Source organism: Ruditapes philippinarum, unplaced genomic scaffold, assembly GCF_026571515.1.
Source record: "Ruditapes philippinarum isolate M1 unplaced genomic scaffold, ASM2657151v2 ctg1381_1_1_1_1, whole genome shotgun sequence".
Classification (NCBI taxonomy): domain Eukaryota; kingdom Metazoa; phylum Mollusca; class Bivalvia; order Venerida; family Veneridae; genus Ruditapes; species Ruditapes philippinarum.
In genome coordinates, this window is record NW_026853170.1 from 427,868 (window position 1) to 453,585 (window position 25,718).

General features: G+C 32.1%; 1 protein-coding gene across 1 annotated transcript in view; it reads left to right on the forward strand.

The window, feature by feature from the left end:
- LOC132735988 (TBC1 domain family member 16-like) overlaps nucleotides 1-17,828 on the forward strand; it is a 44,334-nt gene extending 26,506 nt beyond the window's left edge. The window contains exons 6-11 of the mRNA XM_060723033.1: nucleotides 8,688-8,836; nucleotides 9,946-10,080; nucleotides 13,115-13,301; nucleotides 13,904-14,001; nucleotides 14,447-14,675; nucleotides 15,418-17,828. Of these exons, the coding sequence (XP_060579016.1) occupies nucleotides 8,688-8,836; nucleotides 9,946-10,080; nucleotides 13,115-13,301; nucleotides 13,904-14,001; nucleotides 14,447-14,675; nucleotides 15,418-15,603 (984 nt within the window). The 3' untranslated portion in view covers nucleotides 15,604-17,828. The remainder of the gene's footprint in view (nucleotides 1-8,687; nucleotides 8,837-9,945; nucleotides 10,081-13,114; nucleotides 13,302-13,903; nucleotides 14,002-14,446; nucleotides 14,676-15,417) is intronic.
- Nucleotides 17,829-25,718: the final 7,890 nt, after the last annotated feature.

The following is a 25,718-nucleotide window of genomic DNA, read 5'->3' on the forward strand; positions in this document are numbered from 1 at the left end:
TAGTTGGTGATCTTTTGTCAGTCATGTCTCATTTGTTTTTAGCTCACCTGTCACAAAGTGACAGGGTGAGCTTTTGTGATCGATTTTCGTCCGGCGTCCGTCCGGCGTCCGTCCGGCGTCCGTCCGTAAACTTTTACTTTAAATGACATCTCCTCATAAACCACTAAGCCAATTTCATCCAAACTTCACAGGAATGTTCCTTTGGTGGTCACCTTTAAAATTGTTCAAAGAATTTAATTCCATGCAGAACTCTGGTTGCCATGGCAACCGAAAGAAAAAACTTTAAATATCTTCTTTTAAAAAACCATAAGAGCTAGAGCTTAGATATTTGGCATGATACATCTTCTAGTGAGTGTCTACCACGCTTGTTCAAATAAAAGCCCTGGGGTCAAAATTGGCCCCGCCCCAGGGGGTCATTGATTTTCCCTATATGCATATAGTAAAAACTTAAAAAATCTTCTTTTAAAGAACCCAAAGAGCTAGAGCTAAGATATTTAGCATGAAACATGTTCTAATGGGTGTCTACCAAGTTTGTTCAAATAAAAGCCCTGGGGTCAAAATTGGCCCCGCCCCGGGGGTCATTGCTTTTCCCTATATGCATATAGTAAAAACTTAAAAAATCTTCTTTTAAAGAACTCAAAGAGCTATGGCTAAGATATTGAGCATGAAACATGTTCTAATATGTGTCTACCAAGTTTGTTCAAATAAAAGCCCTAGGGTCAAAATTGGCCCCGCCCCAGGGGGTCATTGATTTTCCCTATATGCATATAGTAAAAACTTAAAAAATCTTCTTTTAAAGAACCCAAAGAGCTATGGCTAAGATATTGAGCATCAAACATGTTCTAATAAGTGTCTACCAAGTTTGTTCAAATAAAAGCCCTGGGGTCAAAATTGGCCCCGCCCCAGGGGGTCATTGATTTTCCCTAAATGCATATAGTAAAAACTTAAAAAATCTTCTTTTAAAGAACCCAAAGAGCTAGAGCTAAGATATTTAGCATGAAACATGTTCTAATAAGTGTCTACCAAGTTTGTTCAAATAAAAGCCCTGGGGTCAAAATTGGCCCAGCCCCGGGGGTCATTGATTTTCCCTATATGCATATAGTAAAAACAAAAAAAAATTACTTTTTTTTAAAAGAACTCAAAGAGCTATGGCTAAGATATTTAGCATCAAACATGTTCTAATAGGTGTCTACCAAGTTTGTTCAAATAAAAGCCCTGGGGTCAAAATTGGCACCGCCCCAGGGGTCATTGATTTTCCTTATGTGTGTATAGCAAAAACTTAAAATCTTCTTTGAAAAAACCCAAATAGCTAGAGTTTAGATATTAAGCATGAAACATCTTCTAGTAAGTGTCTACAAATTTTGTTCAAATAAAAGCCCTGGGGTCAAAACTGGCCCGGCCCCAGGGGTGTCATTGTTTTTAACTATATGTGTCTAGTAAAAACTGAAAAAAAATCTTCTTTTAAAAAGCCCAATGAGCTAGAGCTTAGATGTTTAGCATGAAACATCTTCTTATGGGTGTCTACCAAGTTTGTGCAAATAAAAGCCCTTGGGTTAAATTGGCCCTGCAACGTTGGGGGGGTGGTGGTTCGGGGGCCTATATACAGGTGAGCGACCTCAGGGCCATCATGGCCCTCTTGTTTAAACATTTCCATTCACCATATTTGTTGAAACTTGTCTTATGGGATCTTCATTGTCTGCTTTTACTCTTTCTCCACAATTGTTTTAAATGACATCTCTTGTATGTTACAAGCATAAAGTCTACCAAATCTATTTAAATACTGCAGTCTTTTGCATAATGTTAATTATAAATGTCACAGTAGCATGATCTGTACAATTAGACTCATTTAGGACAAGTTTTGACAGAAAAGTTAAAGCTACATTTAATAAATTTCATAAAAAACTAAATAGCGACATTTCATTAATAAATTGGGTTTTATATCGACTCCAGGTCTTTTTTTGGTGTCCAGACAACCAAAATGAGTTTTATTAGCATACAAATGGGTAACCTCATTGTGGCAAAATGGGAAGTACAATTTCTGTTTGCATGAGAAACTCCGCCTTCGGATCATCCGTACATCAATATTAAATCAACAAATGTGACTATAAGGAGCAGTCCTAATTTAACGGTATATTTCCGCATTGTAACGGATGTTTTCATACAACTGTAATCTTTTTACGAGATGATTACTTTCACTGAACCCAAGGCCTAGTGCACCGTGAAGCTAAAACGGTAAAAGGGTGTTTGCACAAGAAAATTTCATATTTTCTTTGGTTTCCGGATAGCAACCATAAAACTGTGACGTAGCGCATACACATGCAGATTATAGTCTTCATTTGCATGTTAAAATTTGTATACGAACTTTAGTGTTACCGTGGGGTTTTCCGTTTATAATCCTAGTTTATGAACAATATTTGATGAGATTTACAACAATACTGTTAAAACAGGTTAATGAAACTGTAGAATGTGATTTTTAGGGCCGACGGCAAAATATTTTTACATATATATTTAATGTAGTTTTAAGGTATTTTACATATATCTGGCCTAGTAGAGGTATGTTTGTTCTCAAAAATTATGTAACTTTGGTCAAACTTGATCCAGTTTTCCAGGGACTAAAAAAGATTTTGTTGTTGTTGATGTTTTATAGATATTAGGTAAACAGGCACTGTGAATCAAGTACTACTTATTACTACTACTTTTTATAAGTAAAAGTCACAGGTTCTATACAATATAAGTTAGACTAGTACTTTTTCATCACAGAATTACAATCGAATAAGATGGCCATAGTTCTTGACTCAGGTGAGCAATGTTAGGGATATGGTACACATTTTTGTGTCGTATTTTCTAGTATGTTTATTGTTGGATGTAGCCAGTATATTTCAATTATAACAGTTTATGTCAGTTGTCACTTACACTTAACCATGAATGACTAGACTTTTATAGATAGTGTTAATTGCCAGTCAATAAAACTTTAACTTTGTCACCTGCCTTTTATTGTAAAGAATAAGAACAACATGATTGTCACTGTCCTCATACTGCCCTAGAAAGTTGCAAGTCATTAGTTTATTCTGTAATTTTCCTCTTGTAGTAACATTGATAACATTCTTGTTAAAATTATATCTGCACTACTGGTTCTTGACTTTTACATGTGCAAGTAAAATCTTCATTTTCACTCTAAAATTTCTGAAATGCCTTTGTTGTTCATAGACACTAACATTTACAATTTAACAATACTGTGGGTATAAACTTTATTTTACGTTTATTGGGAATATATTAACATGGGGCACGTTTATGATATTTAATATATATATTTATTACACTATAATAGTACAAAAGTTGAAATATTTCTTGTTGACTAACGTTGTAAATACATAGAATCTTTACAGTTTATGATACTGTAATTTTCTGAATAGTCCACATTTCTAAACATGGTTGTTATTTTGAAATATCAATACCATTATTATATAACAGCTTTTCATTTACTGTATGTTACAATGCAGTAATATGACGTAAGAAAATTATGAATATTTAAGAAGAAGAAATTTATCACAGATTGTTAACAACAACTGTTGTCACAAATGACGTAAATTAATATTTTGTTTAATGTTTTGTCTTGTTGTACAAATAAATATATTACAACATCCTAAACTTTTTTACCGTTTTAAAAATCCTGTAAGCTGAGAAAGCAAATATTGGCAAGTAATAAAACTAATGTTTCAGACTGGGGATATAAGATGTTATCTTGTAAGAATATTATTGTTCTCTTCATTATAATCAAACAAATTGAATTTATTTATGAAGATATTTCATCAATACAAAATTAATCCTCTATTTTACTAAGATAATTTTATATTTTACGACTATACATTTAAGTCCTACTATTTTTTTACCTAACCATTGATTCTGATAAAATACTTAAAGTTTTGTTAAAGGCATTAACTGACTTATTTGTCTGGTAAATAATGAAATATTCTAACATGACCCGCATTTTTCTCTTTTGAACATAGAAGAACCGAAAGTGTGTATTATTATGCAACAAAGTCACTGTTGACGTTCTATATTTAGACTTATGACGTAATCATTATATACATGTGACGTAACCACTAAAAATGCGACTCGCTGAAAATAAGTACGGAAACAAATCAGGTGCATTTTTGCTTATTATCAGGTACGACAACATTTATTGTTTATGTCGTGTTAGAATCGAAATAATATATCCAAATCAGTGATTTTATCGCTTGATAACATCACTGTTTGTCGTTCGGATGCGCATCATTATATCACTCGGGCTACGCCCTAGTGATATACTTCCTCGCATCGGAACTCCAAACAGTGATGTTATTGAGCAATAAAATCACTGTTTGGGATATATTATTTCTTAAATATTCATGTACATGTACTGCCAAAATATTTCTCTTATGCTTCAGGTACGGGATATATACATATAGAATTTTTGTCAGTATTTCATTATATATAGTATCTTTATTTACCTGACAAATTAGTGAAATGCCTATAAGTTGTATTGTAGCTATACAGACAACTATCGTTATCTCAACATCGCTTTTCTTGATATTTCGTTATCTTGATCACAGATTGCTCAATAGCGCGTGTCATAATGATGATTATGTTTGTAACATGTTGAGCTGTTATTATAAAAGTTAATCTAATTAGGGTGTTGATTGACTTATGTCCAAAATGAGTGAATTTTACATTCTTTATAAATATTCAAACACTGTATTAAATCATTATGACTTTGAATGTAATTGAAATAGTGAAAGTATAGAAACATTATCGTTGCAATATTAGCGGTGGAACAATCTCAAGAAAGACCCGATAACTAACCGGGGAGGATATCCGGATCAACCACCCTGAAAACAATGTTTTCACTATTTTGGTGTATTACTGAGTATACCTCAATATGTGTTTTTATCACAGACACCCATATTTCGGCTGGTAAACATCGCTAATGTTACTTTATCAAAATATTGTCTAGGCTTATGAGGTTATCATAGTTTATTTGACATAAGGTATGCACATGTCTTTTGTAAAAATCAGTTTTTGCCTTGTTCAAACCCTAATATGTTTATCTCGACATTTCGTTATCTCGATACTTTTTGGACCATCCCGATAACTTCGAGATAATGTGAGTCGACTGTAATTAACAAAGTCTTGTATTACAGTTATTGTATTATTTTTATAAATTGAACGAGACCAGACACAGTGTATCATTATTATTTTGATTTCTCCCAATATTTTTTATCCACCAAATTATTCAATTTGATCCCGTCTTATGGCCATTGGTACCTGATAAAAATGAAATGACAAATTATTGTTTCTGTATCAAACATGGTCTTTATACCATTACATAATCATTTCTCAAGATTGACTTTGATAAATATTCTTGGACAAACTTTAATTGCCCATTTATAATAAAAAGGATTTCTTAATCAAAACTTTACCTGCTGAATTTCATAAATGGACTTGACCAACATCCATTTTGGAATGAAAGTTTGGTCACCCAATGGTATAGAGCCTGGTCAAACTGCACACAATAGACTGGCCTAGCTCTACACTAGTAGCAAAGGTATTCAGCAGGGTAAGGGTTAAATACACATATAAAATTCAGCAACCATTTTAAGCAGTCTGTATAGTTTTATTTATGTATTCAGTAGTCTGCACAGTGTGTCAAAACAAGTCATATCTCACCTTCTTACTTTAAATAATTTGTAAATGTTACATGAATTTTATAAAATAAATTGTTCCATTATTTTAACTGATGTCACATTTTTACAGTTTGTGTGACTGTTAATAATATACTTTTAGATGTTGCAATATAAAGTTCAGTGGACAATTAATCTTTTACATAGTTTGCTGTTATTATGCCCCCGCCATGTAATGGCCGGGGCATATAGTGTTACCCTGTTCCGTCATTCCGTCCTTCCGTCCTTCCGTCCTTCCATCCTTCCGTCCTTCCGTCCTTCCGTCATTCTGTCATTCCGTCATCATCAGTTTCCGTTCATTATCTTAAGAACGGTTGCACACATTCAACTCAAATTTGACATATGAATATGTCATGACAAAATACAGGTCAAGTTCGAATTTGGTCATGGTTCGATGATTTTTGGCAGAGTTATGCCCCTTTTACTTTGAAAATAATATGAAATTTCAGTTTCCGTTCATTATCTCCCAAACAGTACAACACATTCAACTCAAACTTGACATATGGATATGCCATGACAAAATACAGGTCAAGTTCGAATTTGGTCATGGTTCGATGATTTTTGGCAGAGTTATGCCCCTTTTACTTTGAAAATAATATGAAATTTTCAGTTTCCGTTTATTATCTCCCCAACGGTACAACACATTCAACTCAAACTTGACATATGGATATGTCATTAGAAAATACAGGCCAAGTTCGAATTTGGTCATGGTTCGATGATTTTTGGCAGAGTTATGCCCCTTTTACTTTGAAAATAATGTGAATTTTCAGTTTCCGTTCATTATCTCCCCAACGGTACAACACATTCAACTCAAACTTGACATATGGATATGTCATGACAAAATACAGGTCAAGTTCGAATTTAGTCATGGTTCGATGATTTTTGGCAGAGTTATGCTCCTTTTACTTTGAAAATAATGTGAAATTTTCAGTTTCCGTTTATTTTCTCCCCAACGGTACAACACATTCAACTCAAACTTGACATATGGATATGTCATTAGAAAATACAGGCCAAGTTAGAATTTGGTCATGGTTCGATGATTTATGGCAGAGTTATGCCCCTTTTACTTTGAAAATAATGTGAAATTTTCAGTTTCCGTTCATTATCTCCCCAATGGTACAACACATTCAACTCAAACTTGACATATGGATGCGTCAAAAGAATGCGCAGGTCATGTTCAAATTTGGTCATGGTTCAATGATTTTTGGCAGAGTTATGCCCCTTTCACTTTGAAAGTTATATGAAATTTTCAGTTTCCGTTTATTATCTCCCCAACAGTACAACACATTCAACTCAAATTTGACATATGGATATGTTTTTGGAATGCCCAGGCCAAGTTGGAATTTGGTCATGGTTCAATGATTTTTGGCAGAGTTATGCCCCTTTCACTTTGAAAATAATATGAAATTTACAGTTTCTGTTCATTATCTACCCAACAGTGTTACATATTCAACTTAAATTTGACATATGGATATGTCAAAGGAATGGGCAGGTCAAGTTGAAATTTGGTCATGGTTTGATGATTTTTTTTGCAGAGTTATGTCCCTTTCACTTTGAAAATAATATAGATACATCTTAGGAATAAGCAGTTTAAGTATGAATTTGGTTGTGGTTCAACTTATCTTTCCTGAATGTTGGAAAAATTTTGTACTTTCAGTTTCAGCACTCATACTTTTAGCCATTATTTTGGCTACAAATATGAAATATGTTATTTTTAAAAGGTTAAAACTGAATAATTTCAGTGTCTTGAACATTGTATGAAAATGGTTTGTGTTAACATTTTAAAGTTTTAAGGGCTTTGAACTTAAAATGAAAAAAATAATTAATGCACCATCTGAAATTTTGGCTGCATGCGGGGGCATCCGTGGCATGATGACACATTTCTAGTTTTTCAAGCTTTATTTCAATTGTGAAGGAAACTCTGTACTAATAATAAATACAATTCAATTTAAAAAATGTTAAATTTAGGAAATAGATATCAATTCTGAGTGCATTGTTGTAGAATAATGCATGGTTTGAGTTCAAATGCGTAGTAATATAATCACAAAGGTCGATAGGCCTGAGTGATTAATTACAAAGCATTTAAACAAAAAGCCTTGCATTATTATACCATAATGCATGAAAAATTAATATCTATTTCCATTCTAACATGTCAAGAAAAAATATATAGATGGACAATAATATTATGTTTGGTGGTTAAAATTGTTTTAGCCTCAGAGTTTCCAATAGTAACTGTTTGGCGCTTCTTTGTGATGTCATGTTAATAACACTTTAAACATCTTTACAGCGTTAATGACTGAATTAGATATTGCTGTTTGGATTTATTTTCTTAGCTAGACCATATTCTATCATTCTAGATAGTTTTCAGAACAAAATTCAACTAAAAGTTGTTTTAATTTATAACATTTTTCAAACAAATGGCGCCGTTAATGTGATGGATTGAAAATACTGTGGGAGGAACTAAGAACAGCAAGCGCATTGTTGTAGAATAATGCACACTTTGGATCTTCTTTGTTTATTTAGAAGATATCCCATTAGTGTTAGAATGTAATGTAACCCTGAACTTGTGGTGATACTTGTTTTTAAATAACATGGCACCGAGATATATGACAGAATTGATGACTTTATCAAACAACATAATAATATACAATTTATGATCAAGCTCACAAAAAATATTGACAAGACAAAAAGCAAATTATAAAGACGCATTTTCTTATTGTTCATACTGATGAATGAATGAATGAATGATGATGATGATCCCATTTTTCGTATTTATCCATCCTATTGTTAGAAGATTGTATTGAAAATGTACATTTGTGTATAGATTTTCAAGAAAGGCAACTGATTTAAGTTATTCAGTCTTTGATGGGTACCATTAGCTTAGTTTTCAGTTGGTAAAAATAACAATATTTTTGTTTGAGATTTAGATTTGTGTTTGTTTTACCATGTTTCTTGTTTATTTTACAGGCAATATTTTTTGGTGGTTTAGAACCTTGTTTACGTCATGAAGTATGGCCGTTCTTACTGCACTATTATCCTTTTGATTCAACATTTGAAGAGAGAGAACAAATACGTAATGACAAATACATCGAGTACCAAAATATTAGAAAGAAAAGGTAACATTCCCTGTTTCATTTGTTATTTATTCACTGGGATTTTTTTTTCTCTTTTCTCAAAATAAGTGAAGAAAGAGTATCTATCCCTGTAGTTAGTCTTTCATTGCTAAATTTATTAAAATTGACTCGCCCTCTTTTAAATTTGGACTTATCCATTGTTTTCAAGAGGGTTTTCATATAATAAAAGCTAAAATTGTGGAGTCAACAAAAGGGTGTGGCCAGAAGACATGACAGTGCAGACTGGTCTTGTTTTAGGTCATAGATGTGCTTTCACAGTTGCTGTCAGTGTAGTAAAGTTCTGTAATATGGGCTAATATATTGCTTTCAACAATTCAACCACTATTATGTGAGGTAATTTTCTGAAAACCATAAATTATAAAGAGTAATAGGTAATTGATTTACTATCAGTGTCTTTTCTTAGTTAAAATTTGCTGCCTACAGGAACATCAGCTGTCTGCATCATTTATGTCTGAAGGTTGCCATATCTTTGAAAACATTGCTTTGACTTAAAGAAGAAAATATAGAATATCTTTCATTTTGGGAAAGAAACATGTCTTAGAAACTATGAAGAAAAAAGTGTTTCTGTTAAGTTTATGTGAGACAGGTATAGATTCCATCTTTTATGTCCGGCTTTCCGGTTAGCTTAATACAGGTAGAGTGTTGGACTGTGAATCGGGTAACCCGGGTACGATTTCTGGACCTTGCAAGTCACTTTGTTGTGATTGATCATGAAATCCTTTCTATGGCCATTCGCATTATACCTCTGCTCTGGTATGTACAGAAGTTATCAGTTCCTTGTGAAAGTGATATCAACTAGTACTTGTAAACTGCTTAACAGCATACTGGGGAACGATGCGGTGGTGATCTGGTAAATTGACTAAATTCAATGTGGCTTACTGCCATGATACGGAGAGAAAACTACCAAAAACACCACCCCAGCTTCTAAAAAATGTATAATTTTATAAAAGATGTACAGATATTTCAAACTTTAAGAAATTTGTTTGCATTACTGTTACAAATTGAAAATAGAAATTTAATAAATGCTAATATATAAAATGGAATTGCTATTATGAGCATTTATATACATTTATCAACATTTTGATGATTAGGGAGTCAATGTCAGAGGAGGAGCAGGAATTGTTCTGGAGAAATGTTCAATGTACAGTAGAGAAAGATGTCGTCAGAACAGATAGAAGTCATCCTTATTTCAAGGGAGAGAATAATCCAAACATTGAAGTGCTCAAGTAAGCCACATATTTCCTTACAGGTGCATGAGACAAGGTTGTTTTTAGCTCGACTTTTCTATGAAAAGGGGAGCTATCCTACTCGCCCCGGCGTCGGCGTCGGCGTTGGCGTCGGCGTTGGCGTCACACCTTGGTTAAGTTTTTCGTACCACCCCACTTTATTTCAGAAGTATTACAAGTATGGCTTTGAAACTTACCATACTTGTTCACCATCATAACCTCCATCTACAGACAAGAGTACATAACTCTGTCAAGGTTTTTGACAGAATTATGGCCCTTTTTAGCTCGACTTTTCTATGAAAAGGGGAGCTATCCTACTCGCCCCGGCGTCGGCGTCGGCGTCACACCTTGGTTAAGTTTTTCGTACCACCCCACTTTATTTCAGAAGTATTACAAGTATGGCTTTGAAACTTACCATACTTGTTCACCATCATAACCTCCATCTACAGACAAGAGTACATAACTCTGTCAAGGTTTTTGACAGAATTATGGCCCTTTTTTGACTTAGAAAGTGTATTGAGCTTGGTTAAGTTTTTTGTACCACCTCACTTTATTTCAAAACCATTGGAGGTATTGCTTTGAAACTGACCATACTTGTTTACCATCACGACCTTCATCAACAGACAAGAGGACATAACTCTGTCAAGGTTTTTTGACAGAATTATGCCCCTTTTTGACTTAGAAAATACATTGAATATGGGTAAAATCCACTTATTGCCTTAACCCTTTGAGATATTGCTTTGAAACTTTTAATGCTATTTCACATCATTACCCCCATCTGTACGCAAGAGAAGGTAACTCTGTCAAGGATTTGTTTTAAAAATTAAGGCCTTTTATCGACTTAGAATCTTGGTTAAGTTTTTAGTACCAGTCCACTTTTTGACTGAACTGTTTGAGATATTAATTTGAAAGTTGGAATACTTGTTTACAATCATGATTCCCAAACATGTCCAGGAGAAGGTAATTCTGTCAAAGATTTTATTTGAATTATGGCCCTTAACTGTCAATGTTTTGTATTATAGGCAAGCACTAAAAAACTTAAAAAATCTAAAAAAATTCATTCCTATCCACTTGTTCACTTTACCATAAATTATGTCATAATAAAATAATTCTTCACTAAATATCTTAATGCTCATGGCCATTGTTCACTTTAAAAATACAGAGATTCTTGTATTGCCTTTTACTGCAAAAACTTTTTTTATTGGCAAGCAATAAAAAAGTCGAGCGCGCTGTCTTACGGACAGCTCTTGTTTGACTTAGAAAGTGTATTGAGCTTGGTTAAGTTTTTTGTACCACCTCACTTTATTTCAAAACCATTGGAGGTATTGCTTTGAAACTGACCATACTTGTTTACCATCACGACCTTCATCAACAGACAAGAGGACATAACTCTGTCAAGGTTTTTGACAGAATTATGCCCCTTTTTGACTTAGAAAATACATTGAATATGGGTAAAATCCACTTATTGCCTTAACCCTTTGAGATATTGCTTTGAAACTTTTAATGCTATTTCACATCATTACCCCCATCTGAACGCAAGAGAAGGTAACTCTGTCAAGGATTTGTTTTAAAAATTAAGGCCTTTTATCGACTTAGAATCTTGGTTAAGTTTTTAGTACCAGTCCACTTTTTGACTGAACTGTTTGAGATATTAATTTGAAAGTTGGAATACTTGTTTACAATCATGATTCCCAAACATGTCCAGGAGAAGGTAATTCTGTCAAAGATTTTATTTGAATTATGGCCCTTAACTGTCAATGTTTTGTATTATAGGCAAGCACTAAAAAACTTAAAAAATCTAAAAAAATTCATTCCTATCCACTGAACCTGCAGTGTTCAAGGGTATCACACAATTCAGTAAAATAATTCTTCACTAAATATCTTAATGCTCATGGCCATTGTTCACTTTAAAAATACAGAGATTCTTGTATTGCCTTTTACTGCAAAAACTTTTTTTATTGGCAAGCAATAAAAAAGTCGAGCGCGCTGTCTTACGGACAGCTCTTGTTTTTGTTGTTGTTGTTTTCAAAGTTGACAGAATTTATTAATTTCAAGTAATGTTTTGTAACTAATGATCTCTCTAGTTGGTAAACAAATTGTTTAGAAACATTGACTAAGCATTTTATGACACCATCAAAAGCTGTCTCATGATAAATTGTGATATTTAAGTAAATTGTACTTATTTATTTATCTTTTAGTTATTGCTATGTTAATTTAAGAAAATTATAAATTGCTATACCTTCCCTTCTGCCATTAATTTTTGGTGTAGATTTTGGAATAATAGAGGAGAGTTTCAATTGTTGTCATATATCAGATTATCTGGTTAGCTTATATTATTTCCTATACATAAGATTTTCAGTCTTCTAACATCAGCAGTACACAATTCTTTATTTACCTTGACAGAATGTATAAAATATACAATATAATTATACATGTATATATAAAGAGCTATCCTACTTGTGGGGTGACTTTTTCACAGCTTATTAAGTTTTTTGCACTACCCACATTTTCAAGAAACTTACAGCCTGTGGGTATTAGATTGAAACTTATCACACAAATTGCTGACCATTACCTGCTTTTGTGAGCATAGATATGCCCCAATGATTACAGAATTTTTCATTATATTCTTTTACACTATTAAAACTTTTTCACTGAACCTTTTGAGGAACTGGTTTCAAACTTTGTTTAGAACCACCACCTGCACATGGAGGTAAAAGTAAATGCACACTTTTTGTAGATTTTAACAAAGTTATTTCATTTGGTTTGGCTTAAAATTTTATCGTTTTCCACTTTCACTAATACTTTAAAATTTATTACCTTGACACTCATTTCTAGGCAAGATAACATAGCTATGTCATGAATTTAGACAAAATTGTCTTATTTCTTCCAGCATAACTAGGCAAGTTATTTACATGTACATAATGTAAATAAGATAGTTGAAACAAATACTGGGAATAGTCCAGAGCACCTTCTTACTAGCATGTAATGTAATTGTAAGTTGTCCTAGATTTTTATCTTATGTATAAAATTTCAGGTATATTTTACTGAATTATGCTGTAGAAAATCCGACGTTTGGATATACTCAGGGTATGTCTGACTTGCTAGCACCGGTTCTAGCTGAGATACAGAAAGAGGTGGATGCATACTGGTGTTTTACTGGCCTCATGCAGAAAACTATCTTTGTTAGCTCACCTAAAGACTGTGACATGGATAAACAACTGGTTTGTAAATTAGTGGTTTTATATAGTATCTTTATTATGTATTTATAAATTTGGTGAAATATGGCTATAGATATATAAATTGTTTATTATAGTGACATGTGTTATACATACAAAAAGAACATATTTTCAAAATGAAATAAATCAACACCCAGCTGCATGGGCCTATAAGTCACCTTAAATAATAGACTTAATTAAGCACATTTGATCAAGTGTTACTAGATATAATGTCAGCTGAACATGTAACGTATATGATGACAAATATAAAGAATTATATATATAACATATACATGTTTGTTAATAATTAAAAAGAATGCCTGAAATTTATAAAATGTAAAAAAATGTGTTTCATTTCAATTTCATTACTATTACACTGTGTGCATATTCTATCATGTAATGGTTCATTTATATACCTCCCGATTTCCCCCAAAAAATGCTTAAGTAAACTTCTACCGTACTTGTTAGTGGAATAATGAGATACAACTTGAAAAATAGATAATTGTAATTTTGTTTGTGTTAACAGTTTAAGCAGTTTTAGTCTGAAAAAGTTGTTGGTTTTTTTTTTCAAATATGATATAAGTGTAGTGTATGTGTTACATTTACAGCTGTATTTAAGAGAGCTGTTACGTTTAATGCAGCCTGTGTTCTATGAACATTTAGTACATCTTGGCGATGATGCTATGGAGCTTCTTTTTACTCACAGGTAATATAATTATTACATAATATATTTATTATAACAATTATGTCATCTAAAACATTAAATAAAAAAGCTGTATTATAATACTTAAGTATTCAGTATGGTTCAGCATAGAAAATGTATAATAAGTGTAACTAAGGTATATAGTAGGATTTATCACGTTTGAGTACTGTTGCAGTAAACTACAAGACTTTTAAAATAGGTCATATCAATAAATACTATGATATATATATTATTTCAATTCTAACTCTTGTACATAGCCAGTTTTAGCTTGAATGAGGTACAGCCTTTATTAAGTAGAGAATATCATGACATTTACTAGGTGCGTGTTAGTTTTAAAATATTACTTTATTTTGTTCCAAATTTATCTACTTTAGACAACCATGTTAGAATAATAACTGTTGACTTTATCAGTATTTGATAATGTAATATTATTTTTTCCGGGTTTTAGATGGATCTTACTGTGTTTCAAGCGAGAGTTTAATGAGAAAGCTGCTCTACGTATCTGGGAGGCTTGCTGGTCACATTATCAGACAGATTATTTTCACTTGTTTATCTGTGTATCTATTGTGAGTATATACGGAGAGGATGTGGTAGAACAGTGTCTACCGGCAGATGAAATTCTGCTACACTTCAGTAGTCTTGCATGTCATATGAGTGGAGAACTTGTACTTAGGAAGGTATGTTCAATATTCTATTCTATGCATGTATTTTGCTCACCAGAAACAAAGCTTGAAAACAGTGGTCTACTGTGATGCTACTAGTCATATTTTTGTGACCCTTTGTTTTTTGTGTACATTATATAAATTGGCCACTTTAAGGTGTCTACAGGTCATAAAATAGAAAAACCTGTTTAGGAACCAATTGAGGGATTGGTCATCATTATCATCATCAAACTTTATCTGATCATTCTGTGGTGGTTATTTACTAAGTCTGCTGAAATTATTTGGTAGCTTTCCTTTAGGAAGTCATCAGAGATAAAAATGAAAAAAAAAACAAACAAAAAAACAACTAAAAAAGGTGGCATATTACCAACTTCGGTTTGAAGCATCTTAAAATTTAAGTAAGCCCTTTCCTAGGGATCACCAGAGCTAAAAATAATAAAAACTGTTTATATTTTTATTAATATGTTCCTTTTTTTCCGAATAAATAGATGGAATATTCTATATAAAATAAATCAAAATCATATATAAAAATCAATATTAAAGTTTTTATTATTTTGCAACTCATATTTATACATGAGGTGTAAGGCCATCATGTATCATGACCATCTTGTTATACAGCTCACATTTTCCGTGGTAACAATTAAATTGCACTATAATTATTTGTGTTTGAAATTTAATCAGTTTGACAAAACAAGTTTTAGTATGCTATTATGTTATACAGTTAAGGTAGTATTAACAAACAGCGGTCATATTTCAGGCACGAGGATTGTTACACGAGTATAGACGTCTGCCTGTTATACCATGTACACTTCACGGTCTCTGTTCACTGTGTGGTCAAGGCATGTGGGACTCGGGACATGTACCTACTGTAGAATGTGCCGGCAACCATCTGAACGCTGTGTGCCCATACCTTAGTCCCGTCAACTCACCAGGATCCGAATGAAGACAATACACTATCCACTAAAAATTTTAAAAATAGGCAATTTTGTGAACATGTTTTAAGCCATAAATACTGAATGTAAACATCAAGTTTTTCCTGTAATTATTTCAGAATAACAAGGGATTGATTTGACCGAATGAACTGGCATTTTTGGCCATGTAATTTTATCAGTATTTATTTGTATATTGATGTTTATTATGTTTACATTTTGTTCATGTTACATGAATCATTGGTTTATTTCATATAACATGTAAGATAAGAGTGATTATTCTAAAGCCCATTTCACTATCCAATCTATTTATAGATTTATAGAAAAGATGCTGTATCCAAATTAATTTGATAAGAACATTTTGTAGATTGCTAAGCATGTCCTTAGATCTTTTGTTTTAATTAATTGCTTATTTTGCTAAGTCTATTTTTACATATGTGACAAGGATGTTGTTTATTTAAATGATCTCAGATAAAGCATTCCGGTTTACCAGTACAGTTGTTATATATAAACATGATATTACAGAACGGACATACAAGTAAAATTGTCTGATTCCTTTATAAATGTTATATTACTGTTACAGCTGTTAGGGGTATCCGTGTTTCCTTATAAAGGATTTAGTAATATATATTTGTCTGAGGTATATGCTTCCTTTTAAAGGCTTTACCATACAGCTCTCACATGTTTTCTGGTGTTTTAGTTCACCGGAGAACAAAATGCTCCCAGGTGAGATTTATTGATGGGTTGATGTCCATCGTTATCTGTTGTTTTCACCAATTTAAAAAGACAAGTCTTGGTCTGCTGCATAAGTAGGTCACCTTAGCTGAAAATATATTTCAAAAATTAAATTTTATCAAACATCCTCTAGAAAGTACAAGGTTTAGAGGTTAGTCATTTAGTTTGGAGCATTACATAACAGTCAACTACAGAGATTGTGCAGGGGATCACTGACTTTACAAAGATTTATATACATGTAGAAAAATGTATTTTATTCACTTGGCTACATGGCCCAGAGCTGGATTATTAAACATGTAGCACTGCCTTGTGGTCATATACAAAGTAATGTTGTGTCACATGAATAAAAAATAACATTGCTTTTTGGAACTTTTTATTTCTCTTTCCATTATTTTGCTCACTTTGACAATTAAATGAAAGATTTTGGGCTGAATATTTTTTTGTAATCTAAAATTTGCATTATTGTTATTTTTTTTTTTTTTTTTTTTTCAACTTGTGTCAAAATTCATATCTGTTTTACATGCTAAAAATCAAAAACTTGGAAACCGATTCATCATTTAATATTCTTATATGTTGAAACAAGATACTGCAGCCCTTAGGTTTATAAATGCCATACCTATATTTTTTTAGATAAAACTCTAGAAAAACTATATAAATATTAATATTTGTTGTGTCAAAGATTTATATAAATGTCTATTGTCTGAAAATCATTTTAATGTATGGAATTTTTAATTTCCAAGGACTATCACTACAGAAACAAAATGCATTTTCACAGATCTGTAATCAACTTTATAAATACTTTTTCAATAATTGAACATTAGATCTCGAAATATTACCTATTTGTTTAAAATCAGTTTTATTACCTGATAATTTTTTTTTAGTTTTTCCTGTAAAATGTATTATCATAAACATAGTTACTCCTCAACCTTTGATCATTATTTACATGATTGTGATGTAGATTTAATACATAAGTTTAAAAAAGCACACAATATTTTTAAAGTTTATTATTGAAAGTAAATTTCAACTTCTCTGTATAAACTTTTTTATCCTTTATCTAATTAATAATAACACTGATTGTTTTACTACATTGGAAAGTTTAGAAACTTATGAGTTAACATAGTGATGTATACCATATACAGCACCTGGCTTTAGTTAAAAATATAATTGTCATAAAATTAGATTAAAAGTTTTAAAGCTTTTGATGTAAGTTCAAGTCATGTCAGTTAAAAAACAGTTTATTTAATGTTGAAATAGTTCATATATAAGCATCTGTTTAATGAAAGATATTGTAATATCATCATCAATATGTGATTATATACTCATATTAAATCTATGACATGCTCAAACTACTGTACAACACTCACTCAACCATTGATAAATGAACTATACTCAACAGTCTCACCCCTCTCAGATGTATTTATTTTAATCAACAATGTGAGTCAACTCAGATACAATAGTGTTATACAACACATGAGACTCAACTCAGATGCATTTATTTTACTTGACAGATGTGTTTCACTTAAAAAAATTTCGTTTTAAACCAAAACTTCAGTAGTTGATATACTGTATTTTTAAAAATGTCTAATTAGACGCTCTTACTGAATCTCAGAACAATGGTCTCTAATAAACACCAAATTCTTCACAGTTGCCATATCTTGGCAGTTTTTTTCCCCCTTGTTTTTTTTTTTTTAAATAAAATATTTGTCTAAGGCAGTTAAGTGTTTTAATCCCAAAAACACTTTTACATATTTTTTTTTTGCCCTGAATCATTATTGGTGCTGTAGTAAATAATAAAAACTAAACAACTAGTGAGTTACTATCACAGGACACTGTGCAAGTTTCAACATCTAATTTATAATAATAATACTTATTAAGATTGTTTGGACCCTTTTGAAATATAAACTGCATTTTATTTTAAAGGTTTTTAGAGCTGCATTTGTATCTATTTATTGTCTTGCATAAATGGCCTTTCTGTGACCTTTAAACCCATGAACATGAAATTTGGCATGGGGGGTAAATGTGTCGCCGTACCAAAACGTCATTTTAGCGCATTTTTTTAATAAATAAATTGCCCGTAAAATTTAAAAAATTTAAAAATTTTCAAGGCCATATGCGCTTAGGGAATATCGGCCCTTTTGTCCTACAGACGTCTTTTTTCTTTTTTTTTTAAAATAAAATTTTCTTTAAGTTTTTTTTTCCCAAAAAACAACTTTTAAATTTTTTTTAAAGATAATCATTAAAATTTTGGTTTTGAAAAAAAAAAAAAAAACTAAAAAAAAAAAAAACCCAAAAATGAGTTATATCAAAAACACTTTTTGAAAGTTCAAATCATTTATAAATTTAAATTTAATTGAGGTTGATTTTTGAAATTAAAATCTTTTTTAAAGGGAAAAAAAGCCCGATTTGTTTTTTTTATGCTTGATAAGGGGTTTCTTAGTTTTACCCATGCGAAAAATTTTTTCCGCGGGGGGGTTTTAGATTAATTGCACCCAAAAATCTTTTTGGAAAAAAAAAACGGCTAAAAAACAAAAAAAATCTTTTTAGAGGAAAATTTTCTTTAGGTTTGGGGGCATTTCGCCGTTTTGTTTTTAAAACCTTGTTCACACAAAATGGCAGGTGAGCTTTTGTGAATCGCTTTTCGTCCGGCGTCCGTCATTCCGTTAAACTATTTATTTAAATTTAAAAAATCTTCTCCTTCATAAACCACTAACCAATTTTTTCCAAACTTCAAAAGAATGTTTTCTTTGCCCCGCCCGGGGGTCATTGACCTTAAGTAAAACTTAAAACTCTCTATTCAAGAGCAGAGCTAAGAATTTAGCATTCATGCAGAACTACCAAGTTTGGTTGCCTGGCATAAATTGGCCCCGCCCGAATGTATATATAGCAAAAAATTAACTTCTTTTAAAAAAACCAAAAGCTAGAGCTTAGATATTTGGCATGAAAATTATCTTCTAGTGAGTGTCTACAAAATTTTGTTCAAATAAAAGCCCTGGGGTCAAAATTGGCCCCGCCCGGGGGGGTCATTGATTTTCCTTTTTGTGTATAGCAAAAACTTAAAATCTTCTTTGAAAGAACCCAAAGAGCTAGAGCTAAGATATTTAGCATGAAACATCTTCTAGTAAGTGTCTACAAAGTTGTTCAAATAAAGCCCAGGGTCAAAACTGGCCCCGCCCAAGGGGTGTCATAACTTTTAACTATATTATAGTAAAAACTTAAAAAATCTTCTTTTTAAAAAACCCAAATGAGCTTAGAGCTTAGATGTTTAGCATGAAATATCTTCTTATGGGTGGTCTACCAAGTTTGTTCAAATAAAAGCCCTTGGGTTAAAATTGGCCCTGCAGGGGGGGAAGGGGAAGGTCATTAATTTTCATTATATGTGTGTAATAAAACTTAACATCATGAAACATCTTCTAATGGGTGTCTTCCAAGTTTGTTCAAATAAAATCCCTGGGGTTTAAACTGGCCCCGCTCCGGGGGCCTATAATACAGGTGAGCGACCTCAGGGCCATCATGGCCCTCTTGTTTAAGTTGTAAGTTCATACACTACTGTAAGAAAATAGTTATGGATGAAATGACTTTAATTTCCGTGAACATATATCATATTGAGGTAAATCATTTTAGATATGAAATAATATGGCAGAATATGCAAGAAAAAATATCTGACATGTTTGCGGTTCGGATCGGAATATCGGTCGCTCGGGAACTCGCCCATGGGCTGTAACTCGGCAAGCCTCTTTACTGCCCAATGGGCTGGTCCCCTCGGGACGGATATTCCGGTCAGATATTAATATGTTACAGACGATTAACTTTTCAGATAACATGCTTTCCCAAAATTACTGAATAATTTGAGTAAACTTGAACATGTTCATTATTATATTAAACTGTCAGGGAAGTGCCCATTTATATTTTTGGAAGCAAATTGTATCTTTGTTTTATATTTTTCACAAATCCCCTTTAAATAAGCCAAATATTCGATCTAAAACTTAACTAAACTCTTAATTTCAAAAACTCTGTTAAAGAGGAAGGTAAATATTGTCAATTTTAGCAAATTTACCAACTTCATACTACTTTAATTGCTGATTTTTTTTGATTTTTTTTTTTTTGATGTTTTTTTTTTTGAATATTAAGAAAAAGGATATTGATTTTGTACTGGACTTAGAATCAGAATTATTCTTCAGAAAGTAAGTGATACTTAAGGTTTCTGTAAATCCTATATGATAAGCATTAGTTTACTTTTTACCATGTTGGGTTGATTTAATTGTATTATTATTTAAGATTATATATCTGAATGCTAGGTAGAACATAGAATTGTTAATTATGTAGTGAAATGAACTATTTACACCAATTCTTGTTAAATCATTAAAGTTTCGAAGGTTGTTTTTTTTAAAACTGTTGTTATTGCAATAGTCATACATTTATGTTTATCTTAAAAATGTTATATATTAATTTATTATACGACAAGTAAGAAACTGATAAATAAATCTCTAGTATAGATAAAAGATTACATTACAGGGTGTAGTGCAATATGTTTTTGAAGTGCTAAATTGTGTATATATAGTGTATGTATCAGTAAGAGATTTTTAGCTCGACTACTTGATAAGAATAAGTAGAGCTATTATAGTCACCCTAGCGTCGGCGTAACCACTTATGTTAAAGTTTTTGTAATACCTCAAATATTTTCAAAGTCCATTGACATATGGCTTTGAAACTTTGCACACTTGTTTACCATCATGACCCCAACCTGTAGACAGGAGAAGGTAACTGTGTCAAGCATTTTGACAGAATTATGCCCCTTTTTCGACTTAGAATTTATGTTTTAGTTTTTGTAATACCTCAAATATTTTCAAAGTCAATTGACATATGGCTTTAAAACTTTGCACACTTGTTCACTATCATGACCCAACCTGTAGAGAGAAGGAGGTAACTCTATCAAGCATTTCGACAGAATAATGCCCTTTTTCAACTTAAATTTACGTTAAAGTTTTTGTAATACCTCAATATTTTCAAAGTCCATCGACATATGGCTTTGAAACAAGTTGAAATTTTATACTCTTCTTTTAGAGCATAATAGGGCTCTCTCCAAGGCCTAAATGTAATATGGATTTAAAGAAAAAAATTGCCCTTTCTTACTTAGAAAATTTTACATTATCAAGGCTTTTTTACTATCATGAACTAAGAATAGTCAAGCGTTGCTGTCCTACCGACAGCTCTTGTTTCATGTTGTAGTTTGTTTATCTATATGTATATAAACATTCCATTATTTTACTTTCAATTTTTTTCTTCAGTTAAATCATTTTGTTAAATGTGTCAAGATAATCACAAATTTCATGTACTTCCAGTAATATTTGACAAATCATTTTTGATTTACACCAGGTGCTCAATATAAAACAAAACATGCTCTAAACACACATCAAAATAAATGACTAAATAAATGAATATAGATTGTTTTTCAGTCATCAAATAATTAGTTACGATCATTAAGATGGATGGGTTAAAAAAAGAAAAGGTAGTACAATTTATATAACAATACATGAACTATGTTAATATTAGTGGCCATAATCATTAATGACTTACTTATACTTACTGTGTATATCTAGGTCACTCTGTACTTACCGATACTTTAAACTGTTCACTGCTAACTTTTAGAATTTTGATATTTAATTCCCCCACATTTATAGTGGACAGTTTGACAGTCATTTAGCGTAGTAAGAGTTGAAAATAATGTGTCAGTACTATTTAGTATATAGGTACCGGTAATCCTTACACATGATATGAGCCGCGCCATGACAAAACCAACATAATGGGTTTGCGACCAGCATGGATCCAGACCAGCCTGCACATCCACGCAGTCTGATCAGGATCCATGCTGTTTGCTTACCAACCCTATTACAAGTAGAGAAACTGATAGCGAAAAGCATGGATCCTGATCAGACTGCACCAATGCGCAGGCTGGTCTGGATCTATGCTGGTCGCAAACGCACTATGTTGGTTTTGTCGTGACGCGGCTCAATTATGTTTGGCATTGTAAAAGGTGGTTATAGATTCTCATTTGTATATAATATTTACATATTAATTATTTACACATTCTTGTAAACTTTTGTCTTTCATTCTGTTTTGGTGATATTTTTGTTCTTTTGTTGATATTATTTCTATGACCAGTCATAATAATTTAGAAAGTTTATTTAGTTTTTGTTCATTATATGTAGTGTTGGTGTCAGAAGTGATATTACAGGAGAAAATATACATGTATATATAAAAGTTTTTGTTGTTCTGTTTTTAGCTCACCTGTCACAAAGTGACATGGTGAGCTTTTGTGATCGCTTTTCGTCCGGCATCCGTTCGGCATCCGTCCGTAATCTTGTACTTTAAACAACATCACCTCATAAACTGCTAAGCCAATTTCATCCGAACTTCACAGAAAAGTTCCTTTGGTAGTCAACTTTAAAAATTGTTCAAAGAATTAAATTCCATGCAGAACTCTGGTTGCCATGGCAACCACAAAGAAAAAACTTTAAAAAATCTTCTTTTAAAAAACCGAAAGAGCTTTTAGAGCCTTTTTAAATATTTGGCATAAACATCATTCTAGTCAGTTGTCTACCAAGTTTCTTCAATAAAAACCCCCTGGGGTCCGAAATGGCCTGCCCCCAGGGGGTCATTGATTATCCTTATTTTGTATATAGTGAAAAACTTTAAAAAATCTTCTTTTAAAAAAAAACCCAAATAGCTAGAGCTTAGCTATTAAGCATGGAACATTTCTAGTTGGGTGTCTACCAAGTTTGTTCAAATAAAAACCCTGGGGGTCAAAATTGGCCCCACCCCAGCGGGGTCATTGTTTTTCCCTTTATGTATATACAGTGTTTGACTATCTTCATTGCCTGCTTTGTCCGGGTGAATTCTTGGGAACTCTTTGTAGATCTCCTTCCGCTTGGCACTGAAAAAAAAACATTATGAAACATGCTCAGTCAATAAATGCATTAGCAGATAACAAGAGAATTAGTTAGCTCTATCAGGTTTTTACAAGTCAAAAAATATTGAAATTATATTAAGTATAATGATATATACATCTGATTTTTTAGCTCGACTATACGAAGTATATGGAGAGCTGTCCTACTCGCCCCAGCGTCCGCGTCCAGATTTTAGATTAAAGTTTTGGTGCAGTAAAATATTTTTCATTATAACTTTGTCATTTCTTAAGGTATCAACTTCAAACTTCAAATATATGTTCCTTATAATCAACCACATCTTATGTGACAAGTTTTCATAACTCTAGCACCAATATTTTCAGATTTATCTCCCCTTAACTTAGAATTTTCCTTAAAAAAATACATTTTTTTACTGTTACTTTCTTTATTTCTTAAGGGATCAACCTCATACTTCAAATGTATGTACCTTATCATCATCCCCATCTTAATGTGACAAGTTCAAACTCTAGCACCAATATTTTCAGATTTATCTCCCCTTGAACTTAGAATTTTCCTAAAAAAATGCTATTTCTTAAGCGGATCAACCTCATACTTTCAAATATATTTACGTTATCATCCTCCCCATCTTATGTGGCAGTTCATAACTCTGCAGCACCAATATTTTTCAGATTTATCCCCTTTGAACTTAGAATTTTCCATAAAAAATATTATTTTTTTTACTGTTTACTTATTTATTTCTAAAGGCGATCAACTCTTCATACTTCAAATTATATTTACGTTATCATCACTCCACATTTTATGTGACAAGGTTCATAACTCTAGCACCAATATTGCAAGAATTATCTCCCCATTAAACTTAGATTTTTTTACTAGAAAAATGTTTTTTTATTATAAACTTTTTTATTTTTAAAGGTATCTACCCCTCAAACTTCAAAATACGTAATTTCCTAATCAGTCAAATACATTTATGTGACAATGTTCATAACTCTTGAAGCAATATTTACAATTTATCTCTCTTTGAACTTAGGATTTTTCTTTAAGAAATATAATAACTTCTTTACTTTTTAAGGTATCTACTTCAAACTCAAATATATATTTCTTATCATTACACAAATGTTGTGTGATCAAGGTCCATTAACTCTAAGGCATGACTATTTCTAGAATTATTCCCCTTGATCTTGGAATTAATGTTAACAAATGTTATTTTTTTACTATAACTTAATACATAATTATACATAATTGATTTTTCTTTCATAGTTTTGTCCTCCTTACTGGGTCCAGTATTTTATTAGTCGAGCTTCGCTGTCTTCTGTGACAGCTCTTGTTAATTCTGTTTCTGAATAATACAAAATAATTAAATGTTCAATTTGAAATTTTTTGTGTTCCTTTTAAAATGACTTTAATGATGTAACTAACCTATGGTGAAAGTGGAAGATGTCTATAAGTATCTCTTCTACAGCTACTGGAAGAGTCTTTGCGGCTGCCTAGACACACAGGTTAGCGAGATGGCAAACACAGCCCACATTAATGATGTCAGGATTCTTCTCACAGATTTTGGTCAGAAGACTTTTGTTGTTCCCAATCATCACATTACAGTTGTCACTACCAAACCCAACGCAGTAAGACCAAGGAATACCTCTGTCTCTGTAAAACAAATATAATATTGATATGTCATAATAAGTTGCATTACATGATGTAAGTAGCATCAAGGCTTTGTGCTTTTATAGCATGTGCCTTTAAAAAGTAAAGACCATAACATCAATCATTTAAAATCGATATCATAGGTAATTAGCTTAATTTAACTTAATTTACACTTTCATCAATCATGAGTCTAGACGACTGGCTCTCGTGTCCCTCAGATCTTACGCAAAGCTCAATATATAGGCTTGTATCTTATGTTCATGTTTAAAACAATTAAAATAACTTTTAAAATTAAACAGAAAAAAAGCTTAAAAACTTACCTAAATACTGTGTCAATAGCATTGAATAGGTTCTCTGCTGTACCAATGTTGCATACAGGCATGGCAAGGAATTTAGTTGTAACACACTGAATTTGTGGGTCAAATATTTTCAGAAGAATTGCTTGTTGTCTCCCTGGTCATTGCTTTCATCTACCATTATTGAAAATTTCCCATTTTTACATAAATGGCTAACATGATCATCTAGTTCTGGGCCCATAACCCTATTTACTATATTAGTACATTTCGTCCTCTTGGAAGCATATAATCTTAGCTATATCAGAATCTGGAAACATTTTTTTACTCAAGTCACTGAAATGATCACACACTGAAAATGGTAAGTTGTGTTCAACCACAAACTTAGCAAACATCAACTCGGCTCTACTGACGGCATCCCGAGGTTGAGATACTTTAAACATGCAATTCACTTTCTTATTAAAAACAGTCAACCAATGTTCATTTTGTGTTTTTCTGTATTGGCATGTGTTAATATGTCCGTCCTCCCAGTGTGTC